General features: G+C 43.8%; 1 protein-coding gene across 1 annotated transcript in view; it reads left to right on the forward strand.

Moving 5' to 3' along the window:
• pacs2 (phosphofurin acidic cluster sorting protein 2) overlaps positions 1–19,144 on the forward strand; it is a 126,222-nt gene extending 107,078 nt beyond the window's left edge. The window contains exons 16-25 of the mRNA XM_084182502.1: positions 946–1,100; positions 2,909–3,019; positions 7,801–7,909; positions 12,371–12,403; positions 15,192–15,234; positions 16,202–16,244; positions 16,395–16,530; positions 16,844–17,070; positions 18,541–18,654; positions 19,005–19,144. Coding sequence (XP_084038628.1) covers positions 946–1,100; positions 2,909–3,019; positions 7,801–7,909; positions 12,371–12,403; positions 15,192–15,234; positions 16,202–16,244; positions 16,395–16,530; positions 16,844–17,070; positions 18,541–18,654; positions 19,005–19,123 — 1,090 coding nt within the window. The 3' untranslated portion in view covers positions 19,124–19,144. The remainder of the gene's footprint in view (positions 1–945; positions 1,101–2,908; positions 3,020–7,800; positions 7,910–12,370; positions 12,404–15,191; positions 15,235–16,201; positions 16,245–16,394; positions 16,531–16,843; positions 17,071–18,540; positions 18,655–19,004) is intronic.
• The last annotated feature ends 257 nt before the right edge of the window (positions 19,145–19,401 follow it).

Raw genomic sequence — 19,401 nt, forward strand, 5'->3', positions numbered from 1 at the left:
GGTTTCATCTGACCATATGACATTCTCCCAATCCTCTTCTGGATCATCCAAATGCACTCTAGCAAACTTCAGACGGGCCTGGACATGTACTGGCTTAAGCAGGGGGACACGTCTGGCACTGCAGGATTTGAGTCCCTGGCGGCGTAGTGTGTTACTGATGGGAGGCTTTGTTACTTTGGTCCCAGCTCTCTGCAGGTCATTCACTAGGTCTCCCCGTGTGGTTCTGGGATTTTTGCTCACCGTTCTTGTGATCATTTTGACCCCACGGGGTGAGATCTTGCGTGGAGCCCCAGATCGAGGGAGATTATCAGTGGTCTTGTATGTCTTCCATTTCCTAATAATTGCTCCCACAGTTGATTTCTTCAAACCAAGCTGCTTACCTATTGCAGATTCAGTCTTCCCAGCCTAGTGCAGGTCTACAATTTTGTTTCTGGTCTCCTTTGACAGCTCTTTGGTCTTGGCCATAGTGGAGTTTGGAGTGTGACTGTTTGAGGTTGTGGACAGGTGTATTTTATACTGATAACAAGTTCAAACAGGTGCCATTAATACAGGTAACGAGTGGAGGACAGAGGAGCCTCTTAAAGAAGAAGTTACAGGTCTGTGAGAGCCAGAAATCTTGCTTATTTGTAGGTGACCAAATACTTATTTTCCACCATAATTTGCAAATAAATTCATTAAAAATCCTACAATGTGATTTTCTGGATTTTTTTCTTCTCAATTTGTCTGTCGTAGTTGACGTGTACCTATGATGAAAATTACAGGCCTCTCTCATCTTTTTAAGTGGGAAAACGTGCACAATTGGTGGCTGACTAAATACTTTTTTTCCCCACTGTACATAGAATTCATTAATCAGTGAATAAAAGTACATGTGAGCGTAAGCTGGGGAAAATACGACAACAGTCTTATGCCGTCCCCTCTCATATGTTTCTGTGTGTTTCTATGTAGTTGTAACTGTAACAGCCAGACGCCCATCCCCATAAAGATAGCTGTGGCTGGGGCTCAACACTACCTCGGTGCAGTGCTCAGGCTGTTCGTAGACTACCTGTCTCACAAGACCCCTGATTGGCTGGGCTACATGAGGTTCCTCATCATACCGCTAGGTGAGTTAATGGATGGATGGATGAATTAATTGTAATGTTATAATGATTACATTATTTGTTTGAATTATTTATTTTAATGACAAAGAAAAAACGACTTGATGGAGGCTTGATCTGGCGTAAACGAAATGGCTTACTAAGCTAACGTGGATTTTTTTTTTAAAGGTCATATTAAGGATCTTTTAGATATTTGATTTTGAATTTTAGGACTCCTTTAGGTATAAAAAAAAGATATATAAAAAAACATATTTGATGAAACATTGAATTTGGACTTAATGCTATTAGCCCATAGAAATGCATACTTTTCTCCGTTCATCTTTCCCTCGATCCTGACTAGTCTCCCAGTCCCTGCCGTTGAAAAACATTCCCACAGCATGATGCCGCCACCACCATGCTTCACCGTAGGGATGGTGCCAGGTTTCCTCCAGACGTGACGCTTGGCATTCAGGCCAAAGAGTTCAATCTTGGTTTCATCAGACAAGAGAATCTTGTTTCTCATGGTCAGAGTCCTTTAGGTGCCTTTTGGCAAACTTCAAGCACGCTGTCATGTGCCTTTTACTAAGGAGTGGCTTCCGTCTGGCCACTCTACCATAAAGGCCTGATTGGTGGAGTACTGCAGAGATGGTTGTCCTTCTGGAAGGTTCTCCCATCTCCACAGAGGAACTCTGGAGCGCTGTCAGTATGACCATCAGGTTTTTGGTCACCTCCCTGACCAACGCCCTTCTCCCCCGATTGCTCATGTTGGCTGGGCGGACAGCTCTAGGAAGAGTCTTGGTGGTTCCAAACTTCTTTCAGTTAAGAATGATGGAGGCCACTGGGTTTTTGGGGACCTTCAATGCTGCAGATATTTTTTGGTACCCTTTCCCAGATCTGTGCCTCGATACAATCCTGTCTCGGAGCTCTATGGACAATTCCTTCGACGTCATGGCTTGGTTTTTGCTCTGACATCCAATCAAGTTGTAGAAACATCTCAAGGATGATCAATGGAAACAGGATGCACCTGAGCGCATTTTTCGAGTCTCATAGCAAAGGTCTGAATACTTATGTAAATAAGGTATTTCTGTTTTTTTATTTAATAAATGTGCAAACATTTCTAAAAACCTGTTTTCACTTTGTCATTATGGGGTATTGTGAATTTAGAATAAGGCTGTAACGTAACAAAATGTGGAGGAAGGGGTCTGAATACTTCCCGAATGCGCTATACTTCCATTCATGTTTTAATTCATTCAGACATTACAGTTGGTATGTACTGTATATATGTCTTTGTTTAGTTTAAATTAAACATTTCTAGGGCCTCCCGAGTGGCGCAGTGGTCTAAGGCCACTATATACATCGCTACAGACCCGGGTTCGATCCCAGGGTGTGTCACAACCGGCCGTGATGGGGAGTCCCATAGGGCGGCGCACAATTGTCCCAGCGTCATCCGGGTTAGGGGAGGGTTTGGCCGGGGGAGGTTTTACTTGGCTCATCGCGCTCTAGTGACTCCTTGTGGCGGGCCCGGGCGCCTGCAGGCTGACTTCGGTCGTCAGTTGAACAGTGTTTCCTCTGACACATTGGTGCAGCTGGCTTCCGGGTTAAGCAGGCGGGTGTTAAGAAGCGCGGTTTGGCGGGTCATGTTTCGGAGGACGCATAACTCGACCTTCGCCTCTACCGAGCCCGTTGGGGAGTAGCAGCGATGAGACAAGATCGTAATTGGGGAGAAAAAGGGGATAAAATACAACCAAAAAATATATACATTTCTATATACACGCTTTTCTAAAGGTAGACTCTTATTGTGTATAATGTGTTGTCTATTCTTTGATTGTATTCAGGATCTCACCCAGTCTCCAAATACCTGGGTACCATCGACTATCGATACAACAGTTTATTCCAGGATACTGCGTGGAGGGACCTGTTTCACAAGCCAGAAGCTCCAGTCATGGGTAGGACAGGCTTAACACGCACATACACACAGCTACAGTACTACCACATGTATCTAGTCAGCTGTACAGAGCTAGCCTGATCCCAGATCTGTTGGTGCTATCATGTCAACTCCTTGTTCTGCCTTGTCTCAGCACCAACAGATCTGGGACCAGAACAAGGAGTTGACATGATAGCACCAACAGATCTGGGACCAGAACAAGGAGTTGACATGATAGCACCAACAGATCTATGACCAGAACAAGGAGTTGACATGATAGCACCAACAGATCTGGGACCAGAACAAGGAGTTGACATGATAGCACTAAAATATATATGACCAGAACAAGGAGTTGACATGATAGCACCAACAGATCTGGGACCAGAACAAGGAGTTGACATGATAGCACCAACAGATCTGGGACCAGAACAAGGAGTTGACATGATAGCACCAACAGATCTGGGACCAGAACAAGGAGTTGACATGATAGCACCAACAGATCTGGGACCAGAACAAGGAGTTGACATGATAGCACCAACAGATCTGGGACCAGAACAAGGAGTTGACATGATAGCACCAACAGATCTATGACCAGAACAAGGAATTGACATGATAGCACCAACAGATCTGGGACCCGAACAAGGAGTTGACATGATAGCACCAACAGATCTGGGACCAGAACAAGGAGTTGACATGATAGCACCAACCGATCTGGGACCAGAACAAGGAGTTGACATGATAGCACCAACAGATCTGGGACCAGAACAAGGAGTTGACATGATAGCACCAACCGATCTGGGACCAGAACAAGGAGTTGACATGATAGCACCAACAAATCTATGACCCGAACAAGGAGTTGACATGATAGCACCAACAGATCTGGGACCAGAACAAGGAGTTGACATGATAGCACCAACAGATCTGGGACCAGAACAAGGAGTTGACATGATAGCACCAACAGATCTGGGACCAGAACAAGGAGTTGACATGATAGCACCAACAGATCTGGGACCAGAACAAGGAGATGACATGATAGCACCAACAGATCTGAGACCAGAACAAGGAGTTGACATGATAGCACCAACAGATCTGAGACCAGAACAAGGAGTTGACATGATAGCACCAACAGATCTGGGACCAGAACAAGGAGTTGACATGATAGCACCAACAGATCTGGGATCAGAACAAGGAGTTGACATGATAGCACCAACAGATATATGACCAGAACAAGGAGTTGACATGATAGCACCAACAGATCTGGGACCAGAACAAGGAGTTGACATGATAGCACCAACAGATCTGGGACCAGAACAAGGAGTTGACATGATAGCACCAACATATCTGGGACCAGAACAAGGAGTTGACATGATAGCACCAACAGATCTGGGACCAGAACAAGGAGTTGACATGGTCGCACCAACAGATCTATGACCAGAACAAGGAGTTGACATGATCGCACCAACAGATCTATGACCAGAACAAGGAGTTGACATGATAGCACCAACAGATCTATGACCCGAACAAGGAGTTGACATGATAGCACCAACAGATCTGGGACCAGAACAAGGAGTTGACATGATAGCACCAACATATCTGGGACCAGAACAAGGAGTTGACATGATAGCACCAACAGATGTCGGACCAGAACAAGGAGTTGACATGATAGCACCAACAGATCTGGGACCAGAACAAGGAGTTGACATGATAGCACCAACAGATCTGGGACCAGAACAAGGAGTTGACATGATAGCACCAACAGATCTGGGACCAGAACAAGGAGTTGACATGATAGCACCAACAGATCTGAGACCAGAACAAGGAGTTGACATGATAGCACCAACAGATCTGAGACCAGAACAAGGAGTTGACATGATAGCACCAACAGATCTGGGACCAGAACAATGAGTTGACATGATAGCACCAACAGATCTGGGACCAGAACAAGGAGTTGACATGATAGCACCAACAGATCTGAGACCAGAACAAGGAGTTGACATGATAGCACCAACAGATCTGAGACCAGAATAAGGAGTTGACATGATAGCACCAACAGATCTGGGACCAGAATAAGGAGTTGACATGATAGCACCAACAGATCTGGGACCAGAACAAGGAGTTGACATGATAGCACCAACAGATCTGGGACCAGAACAAGGAGTTGACATGATAGCACCAACAGATCTGGGACCAGAACAAGGAGTTGACATGATAGCACCAACAGATCTATGACCAGAACAAGGAGTTGACATGATAGCACCAACAGATCTGGGACCAGAACAAGGAGTTGACATGATAGCACCAACAGATCTGGGACCAGAATAAGGAGTTGACATGATAGCACCAACAGATCTGGGACCAGAATAAGGAGTTGACATGATAGCACCAACAGATCTGGGACCAGAACAAGGAGTTGACATGATAGCACCAACAGATCTGGGACCAGAACAACGAGTTGACATGATAGCACCAACAGATCTGGGACCAGAACAAGGAGTTGACATGATAGCACCAACAGATCTGAGACCAGAACAAGGAGTTGACATGATAGCACCAACAGATCTGAGACCAGAACAAGGAGTTGACATGATAGCACCAACAGATCTGGGACCAGAACAAGGAGTTGACATGATAGCACCAACAGATCTGGGACCAGAACAAGGAGTTGACATGATAGCACCAACAGATCTGGGACCAGAACAAGGAGTTGACATGATAGCACCAACAGATCTGGGACCAGAACAAGGAGTTGACATGATAGCACCAACAGATCTGGGACCAGAATAAGGAGTTGACATGATAGCACCAACAGATCTGGGACCAGAATAAGGAGTTGACATGATAGCACCAACAGATCTGGGACCAGAACAAGGAGTTGACATGATAGCACCAACAGATCTGGGACCAGAACAAGGAGTTGACATGATAGCACCAACAGATCTGGGACCAGAACAAGGAGTTGACATGATAGCACCAACAGATCTGAGACCAGAACAAGGAGTTGACATGATAGCACCAACAGATCTGAGACCAGAACAAGGAGTTGACATGATAGCACCAACAGATCTGGGACCAGAACAAGGAGTTGACATGATAGCACCAACAGATCTGGGACCAGAACAAGGAGTTGACATGATAGCACCAACAGATCTGGGACCAGAACAAGGAGTTGACATGATAGCACCAACAGATCTGGGACCAGAACAAGGAGTTGACATGATGGCACCAACAGATCTGGGACCAGAACAAGGAGTTGACATGATAGCACCAACAGATCTGGGACCAGAACAAGGAGTTGACATGATAGCACCAACATATCTGGGACCAGAACAAGGAGTTGACATGATAGCACCAACAGATCTGGGACCAGAACAAGGAGTTGACATGATAGCACCAACAGATCTGAGACCAGAACAAGGAGTTGACATGATAGCACCAACAGATCTGAGACCAGAACAAGGAGTTGACATGATAGCACCAACAGATCTGGGACCAGAACAAGGAGTTGACATGATAGCACCAACAGATCTGGGACCAGAACAAGGAGTTGACATGATAGCACCAACAGATCTGGGACCAGAATAAGGAGTTGACATGATAGCACCAACAGATCTGGGACCAGAACAAGGAGTTGACATGATAGCACCAACAGATCTGGGACCAAAATATGGAGTTGACATGATAGCACCAACAGATCTGGGACCAGAACAAGGAGTTGACATGATAGCACCAACAGATCTGGGACCAGAACAACGAGTTGACATGATAGCACCAACAGATCTGGGACCAGAACAAGGAGTTGACATGATAGCACCAACAGATCTGGGACCAGAACAAGGAGTTGACATGATAGCACCAACAGATCTGAGACCAGAACAAGGAGTTGACATGATAGCACCAACAGATCTGAGACCAGAATAAGGAGTTGACATGATAGCACCAACAGATCTGGGACCAGAACAAGGAGTTGACATGATAGCACCAACAGATCTGGGACCAGAACAACGAGTTGACATGATAGCACCAACAGATCTGGGACCAGAACAAGGAGTTGACATGATAGCACCAACAGATCTGAGACCAGAACAAGGAGTTGACATGATAGTACCAACAGATCTGGGACCAGAACAAGGAGTTGACATGATAGCACCAACAGATCTGGGACCAGAACAAGGAGTTGACATGATAGCACCAACAGATCTGGGACCAGAACAAGGAGTTGACATGATAGCACCAACAGATCTATGACCCGAACAAGGAGTTGACATGATAGCACCAACAGATCTGGGACCAGAACAAGGAGTTGACATGATAGCACCAACAGATCTGGGACCAGAACAAGGAGTTGACATGATAGCACCAATAGATCTGGGACCAGAACAAGGAGTTGACATGATAGCACCAACAGATCTGGGACCAGAACAAGGAGTTGACATGATAGCACCAACAGATCTGAGACCAGAACAAGGAGTTGACATGATAGCACCAACAGATCTGGGACCAGAACAAGGAGTTGACATGATAGCACCAACAGATCTGGGACCAGAACAAGGAGTTGACATGATAGCACCAACAGATCTGGGACCAGAACAAGGAGTTGACATGATAGCACCAACAGATCTGGGACCAGAACAAGGAGTTGACATGATAGCACCAACAGATCTGGGACCAGGCGTAGCTATTGCGAAAACAGAATAGTATCAGAGTGTTTATGTAACCTGTAAAAGCTGTAGAAAGAATTTCCTCTTGAGCCACAATAAATGCCATCAATTAATCAATCAACCAATCCTGGCATGTCGTGTGCAGTGCAGGAGAGTCCAGACGTGGTTTCCAGGGTAACCCAGTATATGGTCGGGGCCAACGGAGCTCACCAGCTCCCCATCGCTGAGGCCATGCTCACATACAAACAAAGGAGGTAAGGGCAACACACACACACACACACACATAACAGACACATTGTTATCTCACAACTTTATGGGATGAATTTTTATATTGCATAAGTAATGTGCTGTTATGTTACTATAAATCTCATAATCTGGTAGCGTGATTTCATTTGAAACTTTTCTTCAACAAACTGGGTTATAAAGAAGGGACTACAGTGATGTGAAAAATATTTTCCCCCTTTCAGATTTTTGCATATTTTTGACACTGAATGTTATCAGATCTTCAACCAAAACCGGATATTAGATAAAGGGAACCTGAGTGAACCAATAACACAACAATTACATACTTATTTCATTTATTTCATAAACAAAGTTATGCAAGACCCAATGCCCCTGTGTGAAAAAGGAATTGCCCCCTTACACTCAATAACTGGTTGAGCCACCTTTTAGCTGCAATAACTGGTTGAGACACCATTAGCTGCAATAACTGGTTGAGCCACCTTTAGCTGCAATAACTGGTTGAGCCACCTTTAGCTGCAATAACTGGTTGAGCCACCTTTAGCTGCAATAACTGGTTGAGCCACCTTTAGCTGCAATAACTGGTTGAGCCACCTTTAGCTGCAATAACTGGTTGATCCACCTTTAGCTGCAATAACTGGTTGAGCCACCTTTAGCTGCAATAACTGGTTGAGCCACCTTTAGCTGCAATAACTGGTTGAGCCACCTATAGCTGCAATAACTGGTTGAGCCACCTTTAGCTGCAATAACTGGTTGAGCCACCTTTAGCTGCAATAACTGGTTGAGCCACCTTTAGCTGCAATAACTGGTTGAGCCACCTTTAGCTGCAATAACTGGTTGAGCCACCTTTAGCTGCAATAACTGGTTGATCCACCTTTAGCTGCAATAACTGGTTGAGCCACCTTTTAGCTGCAATAACTGGTTGAGCCACCTTTAGCTGCAATAACTGGTTGAGCCACCTTTAGCTGCAATAACTGGTTGAGCCACCTTTAGCTGCAATAACTGGTTGAGCCACCTTTAGCTGCAATAACTGGTTGAGCCACCTTTAGCTGCAATAACTGGTTGAGCCACCTTTAGCTGCAATAACTGGTTGAGCCACCTTTAGCTGCAATAACTGGTTGAGCCACCTTTAGCTGCAATAACTGGTTGAGCCACCTTTAGCTGCAATAACTGGTTGAGCCACCTTTAGCTGCAATAACTGGTTGAGCCACCTTTAGCTGCAATAACTGGTTGAGCCACCTTTAGCTGCAATAACTGGTTGAGCCACCTTTAGCTGCAATAACTGGTTGAGCCACCTTTAGCTGCAATAACTGGTTGAGCCACCTTTAGCTGCAATAACTGGTTGAGCCACCTTTAGCTGCAATAACTGGTTGAGCCACCTTTAGCTGCAATAACTGCAACCAAACACTTCATGGTGGTTCTTGATCAGTCTCACGTCGCTGTGGAGGAATTTTGGCCCACTCTCCCATGCAGAACTGCTTTAACTCAGCAACATTTGTGTGTTTTCGAGCATGAACTGCTCTATTTCGGTACTGCTTCAACATCGCAGTCGGGTTCAGGGTCTGGACTTTGACTAGACCATTCAAAAACGTCATATTTGTTGCTTTTCAGCCATTCTGATGTAGAGTTGCATGTGGGTTTTGGATAATTGTCTTGCTGCGTGACCCAGCTGTGCTTCAGCTCACAGACGGATGGTCTGACATTCTCCTTTAGAATTCTCTGATACAGAGCAGAATTCATGGTTCCTTCACGTCGTCCAAAAAGTTCCACTTTTGAGTCTTGGCCAGTCTTGGCCAGTCTTGACCAGTCTTGACCAGTCTTGACCAGTCTTGACAGGTGCTTCCAGGTGCGTTTTGGGCAAACTGGATGGGACTTTTTGGACGACGTGAGTCAAATCAAATCAAATGTTATTTGTCACATACACGTGTTTAGCAGATGTTATAGCGGGTGTAGCGAAATGCTTGTGCTTCTAGCTCCGGCAGTGCAGTAATATCTAACAAGTAATATCTAACAATTTCACAACATATACCCAATACACACAAAACTAGTAAGGAATGGGATTTAAGAATATATACATATATGGAGAAGCAATGACAGAGCGGCATGGACTAAGATACAGTAGAATAGTATAGAATACATTATATACATATGAGATGAGTAGTGCAAGATATGTAAACATTATAAACATTATGTAAACATTATTAAAGTGCCATTATGTCTGCCGAAAACCAAACACTGCATTCCACAATAAGATCCTCATACCAACGATCAAGCATGGTGGTGGTAGTGTGATGGTTTGGGGATGCTTTGCTGCCTCAGGACCTGGACGACTTGTCATCATTGAAGGAACAATGAATTCTGCTCCCACTCAGAGAATTCTAAACACTTTTTCACGCTCAGTTTACTAAACTCTAGTTAAATATTAGCCTCCTTATAACGCACATTGTTGAATACAAGTTTCAAATTAAATCACGCTGCCCGATTTTATAATGAGGTTTACGGTAATTATTTTGCATGACGAAAATGTAGCCCTTTATGTGAGTCTATTAACAGCTACTTAATGAACAGCTAATAGCATTCTTGAGGAATTGTTGTCTTTGACTTGTAGATGTACACTACCGTTCAAAAGTTTGGGGTCACTTAGAAATGTCCTTGTTTTCGAAAGAAAAGCAATTTTTTTTGTCCATTTAAAATAACATTCAATTGATCGGAAATACAGTGTATACATTGTTAATGTTGTAAATGGCTATTGTAGCTGGAATTGGCTGATTTTTAATGGAATATCTACATAGGCGTACAGAGGCCCATTATCAGCAACCATCAGTCCTGTGTTCCAATGGCACGTTGTGTTTGCTAATCCAAGTTTATCATTTTAAAAGGCTAATTGATTATTAGAAAACCCTTCTGCAATTATGTTAGCACAGCTGAAAACTGTTGTGCTGATTAAAGAAGCAATACAACTGGCCTTCTTGAGACTAGTTGAGTATCTGGAGCATCAGCAATTGTGGGTTCGATTACAGGCTCAAAATGGCCAGAAACAAAGAACTGAAACTCGTCAGTCTATTCTTGTTCTGAGAAATGAAGGCTATTCCATGCGAGAAATTGCCAAGAAACTGAAGATCTCGTACAGCGCTGTGTACTACTCCCTTCACAGAACAGCGCAAACTGGCTCTAACCAGAATAGAAAGACGAGTGGGAGGCCCCAGTGCACAACTGAGCAAGAGGATAAATATATTAGTGTCTAGTTTGAGAAACAGACGCCTCACAGGTCCTCAACTGGCAGCTTCATTAAATAGTACCTGCAAAACATCAGTCTCAACGTCAACAGTGAAGAGGCGACTCCGGGATGCTGACCTTCTAGGCAGAGTTGCAAAGAAAAGGCCATATCTCAGACTGGCCAATAAAAAGAAAAGATTAAGATGGGCAGTCTGAGATATGTATTTTTCACTGTTGACGTTGAGACTGGTGTTTTGCGGGTACTATTCAATGAAGCTGCCAGTTGAGGACCTGTGAGGCGCCTGTTTCTCAAACTAGACACTCTAATGTATTTGTCCTCTTGCTCAGTTGTGCACCGGGGCCTCCCACTCGTCTTTCTATTCTGGTTAGAGCCAGTTTGCGCTGTTCTGTGAAGGGAGTAGTACACAGCGTTGTACGAGATCTTCAGTTTCTTGGCAATTTTTCGCATGGAATAGCCTTCATTTCTCAGAACAAGAATAGACTGATGAGTTTCAGAAGAAAGTTCTTTGTGGCCATTTTGAGCCTGTAATCGAACCCACAATTGCTGATGCTCCAGATACTCAACTAGTCTCAAGAAGGCCAGTTTTATTGCTTCTTTAATCAGCACAACAGTTTTCAGCTGTGCTAACATAATTGCAAAAGGGTTTTCTAATGATCAATTAGCCTTTTAAAATGATAAACTTGGATTAGCAAACACAACGTGCCATTGGAACACAGGACTGATGGTTGCTGATAATGGGCCTCTGTACACCTATGTAGATATTCCATAAAAAAATCATCCGTTTCCAGCTACAATAGCCATTTACAACATTAACAATGTCTACACTGTATTTCTGATCAATTAGATGTTATTTTAATGGACAAAAAAATGCCTTTTCTTTCAAAAACAAGGACATTTCTAAGTGACCCCAAACTTTTGAACGGTAGTGTAGCTTTTAGCTCATTTATTTTTCTAGGGAATTATAGTGCCACAGTACTGACACATAGTTCATATTGGAGTAGGGTTGCAAAATTCTGGTAACTTTTCCAAGTTCTCCAGAAATCTTGGTTGGATGATTCCAGATTTACCTGTTTCCCTTGGAAAGTTACTAGAATTCAACCCTACTTGGGAGCCTGTTCATTGGTCTGTTGAGAACAGAACCCTGTCAACCAATGCCGTTGTCTGTCTGTCCATCACTGTGTTTGTCAATAACATGTTCTTTTGTTTATGTTATTTTTTTTTTTTGCCATCTTTGAAGGAAAAAGAGCTTTCATTTTGATTTTGCAGTAAGGTATTGTGGTCTGCTTGAGTCTGCTTCTCCTGGTGCTCTCTCTCTCTCTCTCTCTCTCTCTCTCTCTCTCTCTCTCTCTCTCTCTCTCTCTCTCTCTCTGTCTCTCTCTGTCTCTCTCTCTCTCTTTCTCGCTGTCTCTCTCTCTCGCTGTCTCTCTCTCTCTCTCTCTCTCTTTCTCGCTGTCTCTCTCTCTCTCTCTCTCTCTCTCTCTCTCTCTCTCTCTCTCTCTCTCTCTCTCTCTCTCTCTCTCTCTCTTTCTCTCTCTCTCTCTCTTCTCGCTGTCTCTCTCTCTCGCTGTCTCTCTGTCTCTCTCTCTCGCTTTCTCTCTCTCTCTGTCTCTCTCTGTCTCTCGCTCTCTCTTTGTCTCTCTCTCTCTCCATCCACTCTCCTCAGCAGTCTGTAACTGTAACCTGACACTAACAGCCAGCTGCTAACAAACACACAATCCTTACCCTGTTAGCATTACTCATAATAATACAGGGCATTTAGCCAACGCTTTTATACAAAGCCACTTACAGTATTGTGTGCATTTTCGTATGGGTGGCCCCAGCGGGAATCGAACCGACAACGATCCTGACGTTGCATGCTCCATGGTCTATCAACTTAAGCCAGACATGACTAATAAGTTATGTAGCTAAATATGGTCAAATATTTGTCGCGCATGATCCCTGACAAATACACACACGAAAAAAAAAGAAAAAAATGAATCTATTAGAAGTGTACTGATAGTGTCAGGTTGTCAGTTACAGACTGCTGTTCTCTCTTCCTCCCTCCTTGCTGTTCTCGCTCTCTCCTCCTTTACTCCCCCTCTTCCTCCCTCCTTTCTGTTTCATACCCATTGTCTCCGTGTGTGTGATGTAATAAAGCTTCCTGCTAGATCGACTCTCCTGTTTTCTAACATGGTCTAATGGAACATTAATGCATGTACCCTGGCCATACATCTGGGCTTGTGCCCCAAACGGCACCCTGTTACCTATATAGTGCGCTACGTTTGACCAGAGCCCTGTGAGGGGGTGGGAAGGAGTGTGTGGTGGATGGCAGTTCCCTAGCCTAGCTGGCAGGGTTGGGGTCAATTCCATTTAAATTCCAGTCAATTCAGTAAGTAAACCCCAAATTCCAATTAAAAACGTTCCTCATTGAAAAGCATTGGAAGAGAATTGGAATCGTCATTTTAGTTTACTTCATGAATTGGCTGAAATTGAATTGGAATTGACCCCAACCCTGCTAGTTGGTGCTGTGACCTGCTGGACCGTGACATGCCTGTTCCTGAAACCTACCTGTGCATTGTGCCCTGTTGGTGTGGTGGTGTCTGATTGGCTGCAGCAGGAATGATGAGATGGCTTGGTGCAGGCCAGTGATTGGCTATGCAGCCTGCATGTCTTTGCTACCCTGCTTCTCTGCCACCAATCAGGTGTTGGGTTGTTGGGTACTAGAGGGCAATCGGGGCATATGATTGGATCTGATTTTTAGTAGTGGGTTCCAAACCAAAACCTGACAAACTGGTATGTAGTTTAGTTGATACTTTTTCTATTAAAAATAAAATATGATCATCATTGTAACGGGTCAGACTGTTTGTTTCTCCAGGATTTGTTTTGGAACTTTAAAAGGATTTGATGAATCTCAATGCTTGGATACAATTGAAGCGACGACCCTCTATAAATGTAAATCAGTTACACACCCAACAATGATAATCATTTAATTCAAAGACTACGAAACCAAAACGTGTTTGTATGAGTTTAGGATTTGTCATAAACAAGCAAAATTATTGCTCTTCATTTGCATTTGAACGGGTTTTCATTTTTTAAATGGTTCCTGCTTCAGGAGACCGTGATCAATACCTGTAGTACTAGTTAGCGGTTACTAATTATCATGTGACTTTCTCTGTCCATTAGCATGGAATTACTGTAGTAGGGTTGGTCAGAGTGGTATTAACCTGTACAATCTCTTCTCCCTCTGTTCCCGAGGAGCCTCTATAGGTATATAACATGTTTACATTTTTAGTCACTCTTACCCACTAAGCTACCTGCCGCCCTATATACAGTTTAAATGTATCAGTATAGCCCGTACTATGTTAAATGTAAAAGTGAAAAATATAATTTCTTAATCCGTCTGGGTTGTTTTTAGCCACCCATCATTTCTCTACACACCTTGTACTCCCTCTTCTTTCAAATGATTACCCCAGACTCTCAAACAAGGTTGGGGTCAATTCCATTTCAATTCAGTCAAGCCATGAGTAAAATTGGAATTGAAATCTCTGCTAACTTACTGAATTGAAATGCAATTGACCCCAACCCTGCTCTGAAACTATATTTCCTTCAAACCGCACTAAGATTATTTTTTAAAAATGGTTTCTGTCTGTCTTGTGTTCAAGCTGATGTATCTGTCTCCTGGGATCTGTAGAAAGAGTCATCATTAATAAGTAGGATGAAGGCTTTACCAACCCTGGGGCAACTGAACGCCTGGTCATTTAGCAGACGCTCTTATCCAGAGCGACTTACAGGAGCAATTAGGGTTAAGTGCCTTGCTCAAGGGCACATCGACAGATTTTTCACCTAGTCGGCTCGGGGATTAGAACCAGCGACCTTTCGGTCACTGGCACAACGCTCTTAACCACTAAGCCACCTGCCGCTCAGAGCACATTACAGCTCTAACCATCATAGGGTTCTTGAAGCCTCGGTCTCAATACTAGACAAACCCTCCATCCTGATACTAAATCTATTATATTCTGCACATGCTCACTCTATTTCCTGTTTCCCTATATTTGGCTTCTGCCCTGGTCTCTCTACAGCCCTGATGAGGACTCGTGTCAGAAGTTCATCCCCTTTATCGGAGTAAGTACCTTTCTGTTATCGTAGACAGATCCCTTTATCGGAGTAAGTACCTTTCTGTTATCGTAGACAGATCCCTTTATCGGAGTAAGTACCTTTCTGTTATCGTAGACAGATCCCTTTATCGGAGTAAGTACCTTTCTGTTATCGTAGACAGATCCCTTTATCGGAGTAAGTACCTTTCTGTTATCGTAGACAGATCCCTTTATCGGAGTAAGTACCTTTCTGTTATCGTAGACAGATCCCTTTATCGGAGTAAGTACCTTTCTGTCATCGTAGACAGATCCCTTTATCGGAGTAAGTACCTTTCTGTTATCGTAGACAGATCCCTTTATCAGAGTAAGTACCTTTCTGTCATCGTAGACAGATCCCTTTATCGGAGTAAGTACCTTTCTGTTATCGTAGACTGATCCCTTTATCGGAGTAAGTACCTTTCTGTTATCGTAGACAGATCCCTTTATCGGAGTAAGTACCTTTCTGTTATCGTAGACAGATCCCTTTATCGGAGTAAGTACCTTTCTGTTATCGTAGACAGATCCCTTTATCGGAGTAAGTACCTTTCTGTTATCGTAGACAGATCCCTTTATCGGAGTAAGTACCTTTCTGTTATCGTAGACAGATCCCTTTATCGGAGTAAGTACCTTTCTGTTATCGTAGACAGATCCCTTTATCGGAGTAAGTACCTTTCTGTTATCGTAGACAGATCCCTTTATCGGAGTAAGTACCTTTCTGTTATCGTAGACAGATCCCTTTATCGGAGTAAGTACCTTTCTGTTATCGTAGACAGATCCCTTTATCGGAGTAAGTACCTTTCTGTTATCGTAGACAGATCCCTTTATCGGAGTAAGTACCTTTCTGTTATCGTAGACAGATCCCTTTATCGGAGTAAGTACCTTTGTCATATTGTAGGTAGATACGTTTTCTTTATCCTGGAATTTGACCTAAAATAACTTGAAACCTCTTTCCCCAGATGGTGAAAGTTGGCATCGTGGAGCAGTCTTCTGCAACATCAGGTGAGACATTAGTTGTGGACAATGTACCTATGCTATTGCATGTACTTTCATGTCCTCAGGGAGAATTAATTTCATGGGGATTCTGTAGTTGTACATGTTTAATCTATGATATACAGTGTGCTGAACTATTATCTCTCTGTATATTATCAGGTGACTCTGACGATGCAGCCCCCATGGGGATGGTTTTCCTCTCCTCCACCCCTCCTCAGGTGTCCCCCGCCCTGAAGGAAGCCTCCCCCACCCCTCCCTCCTCCCCCTCCGTCAACACAAGCTTCAGTTTATACAGGTACAGGTCCACCCACAGAATTGAATAGAAAAAAGAAATTAAAAATATATAAATATGTAATGAAACAGTAAAATATTTTATTTAATGAAATGGAATAGAATGAAATGAAAAATAGTATTATAAATTTGTCTATGGACACAGCTACTGGTAGAGGTGTAAAGAGGATAACCGCCTGGGGGGAAAATGACCAAATATGGCAAATTATGGTTTCATATATTGTACATTTAACTGATCTTATTGTCTGTTTCTACATATCAATGTGTTCCTGATTCTCTTCCTCCCTCTGTGGTGTGATGTCTGCTGGGTGTTGTAGTTCTCCCCAGCGGGAGCTGATGGGACTACAGGTCGACTACTGGGTGGCTCCCTGCCCGGCTGACAGGAAGAGAGACGTGGAGAAGAGGGACTCCTCCTCCTCCTCCTCTAAGAACACTCTGAAGTGTAGGTTCCGCTCGCTGCAGGTCGGCAGGCTCCCCCAGGCAGGGGCCCAGCCACAGCCCACCATGTCCATGACCGTCGTCATGAAGGAGAAGAACAAGAAGGGTAAGGATTTGTACTGACCGAACCAGTGGAGGCTCCTCAGAGGAGAAAAGGGGAGGACCGTCCTCCTCAGTGAATTTCATAAGAATAGTGAAACAATAAAAAAGTTATCCTTTTAAGATAAAACTATACTAAATATATTCACGCCACCAAATAATTGATTAAAACACACTGTTTTGCAATGAAGGTCTACAGTAGCCTCAACAGTGTGGCGAGTAGTTGACTCAAAGAGAGACAGACAATAGTTGAACATTAAAAAAATATATATATATATATATTAAGAAGCAAGATAGAGCTAGCTATTTTTTGTAGTATTTTTTTTCCACTTTCACTTACCTACTCAAACACCTGGCTCAGGCAGACAGGGATGCTATGTTAGCTAGCCTGCTATGGCTATCCAACACTGGAACTCTTCCAAGTCAAGGTAAGCTTTTGGTTTTATTAATTTATTGCCACCGGAGCCCGCCGGTGCTTGCTGTACACCGGGCCCGCTAAACTACTTGCTGTACACTGTACTGCATGATTGTAGCGGGTTTATTAACACGTTAGTTCTTGTAGCTAGCTATGTTGACTATAAACGCGTTAGCTAATATGGTGACAACGATGTAGGGTGTGTGTAGGGGTGAGCGATTATGGTATGAAGGTTTGGCTTGGAAAGGTTTTTTTTCCGACCTGGTCACAGAAAACTGTTGTATTGTGCACTGAAGTCCACCAGCGAATGGGAAAAGGTGAGAGGAGGAGAGCACGTAGATGCGAGAAGGAATTATACAACGAGCAAATGATCATGCTGTTTGTATGTGGCTGCTATGAAAGTGAACTGTGTTTGCGCGTGATCAGGGGTGTATTCATCTCACCGATTCTATTTAAAAGCAAAACGGGGATAAACATACCTGAATTCGTCCAATAGAAACTCTTGTTTGCAACTTTTGGACTAATGATTACACCCTAGATCAGCTAGATGCAGGAAAGATTCTCGACCTGTGTGCTCCTACGTTGTAAACTTTCATTCATAGGCTAGGTTGTAGCAACCTCATGATGGGTATAGGGAGAATTCGAGTATCATGTAGCCTAAACCTATCGATGTTACATTGAGCTGGGTGAATGGAATATGAATGACAGTCATCCAATATGCTGTTGTAATAGAAGGCAATGCTTATATATTTTCTTTTTGAAAGTCCTCCCCTCATCTTAAACGGCACCGACCGCCACTGGACCGTACTGTAGGTAACAGAGAGAGAGAGTCCCGCCAAATACAAATGTATACATTTGTTTCCTTTCAAAATACTGTATATATTTCTTACCTTGAAAGCAGTATGTGGACAAGGAATTACTTTCATATGCATGCTGTGGTTTTGTCAAACAAGTACAACTTCAGTTTTCGCTCAAAAAAGACGGTAGTTGATCGTCGCGGTTAGCACTCGCATCTCAAGTTAGGAATCTGCCATTATTAACTATTCTGTTCCCTGTTTCCAGTCATGTTCCTGCCAAAGAAGACGAAAGACAAGGATGTGGAGTCCAAGAGCCAGGTGATCGAGGGCATCAGTCGACTGATCTGCACTGCCAAGCACCAGCAGACCATGCTGAGGGGTAAGACTCCTTCCCACCTCCTAGGGTTGCAAAATTCCAGTGACTTTCCCAGGTTTTCCAGAAATCCTGGTTGGAAGATTCCTAATGTCAGGAGGGAGTAAGCAGGAAATCCAGGAATCCTCAAATCTGAGATTTTTTGGAATTTTGGGGAAAGTTACCGGAATTTTGCAACCCTCCTACCTCCATGTTGTGTCCTCATTTCACCCTCCATAGAGTAGGGGTCTGCAACTGGTGGTCCACGGGCCAAATCTGGCCCCTAGTATTAGTGAGTCTGGTATTACATGGATTATGAAGAACTAGTAATTCAACAAGTAAAGTTTTTTTTGTTTTAATTCTCTCTTTTCTTCCAGTGCTGATTGACGGCGTGGAGTGGAATGATGTCAAGTTTTTCCAGTTGGCGGCACAGTGGTCGTCACACGTCAAACATTTCCCCATCGGGATCTTTGGACACACTAAAGGGCCTTACTAGCAGGCCACGCAGTCAGCGATTAGAGCTAGTATCCATAGAGACCGTTACCATAGTAGCCACCGTTACCATAGACACTCATCTGGAACTGAGGACGACACCCCCGCTCTCATGTGCCAGTAGCCTTTAACCTCCCCCAGCTCCGCCCCTTGCACTGCCCCGCCCCCAGTCTGCTCTGCCCCGCCCGCACATCATAGCCTGGTCCCAGGTCTGTTTGTGCTGTCTTGCCAACGATTTGCTTGACAATGACCATAGGAGTTGGCAAGACAGCACAAACGGAT

This window comes from Coregonus lavaretus (genome assembly GCF_964263955.1).
Source record: "Coregonus lavaretus genome assembly, chromosome: 18".
Taxonomy (NCBI): Eukaryota; Metazoa; Chordata; class Actinopteri; order Salmoniformes; family Salmonidae; genus Coregonus; species Coregonus lavaretus.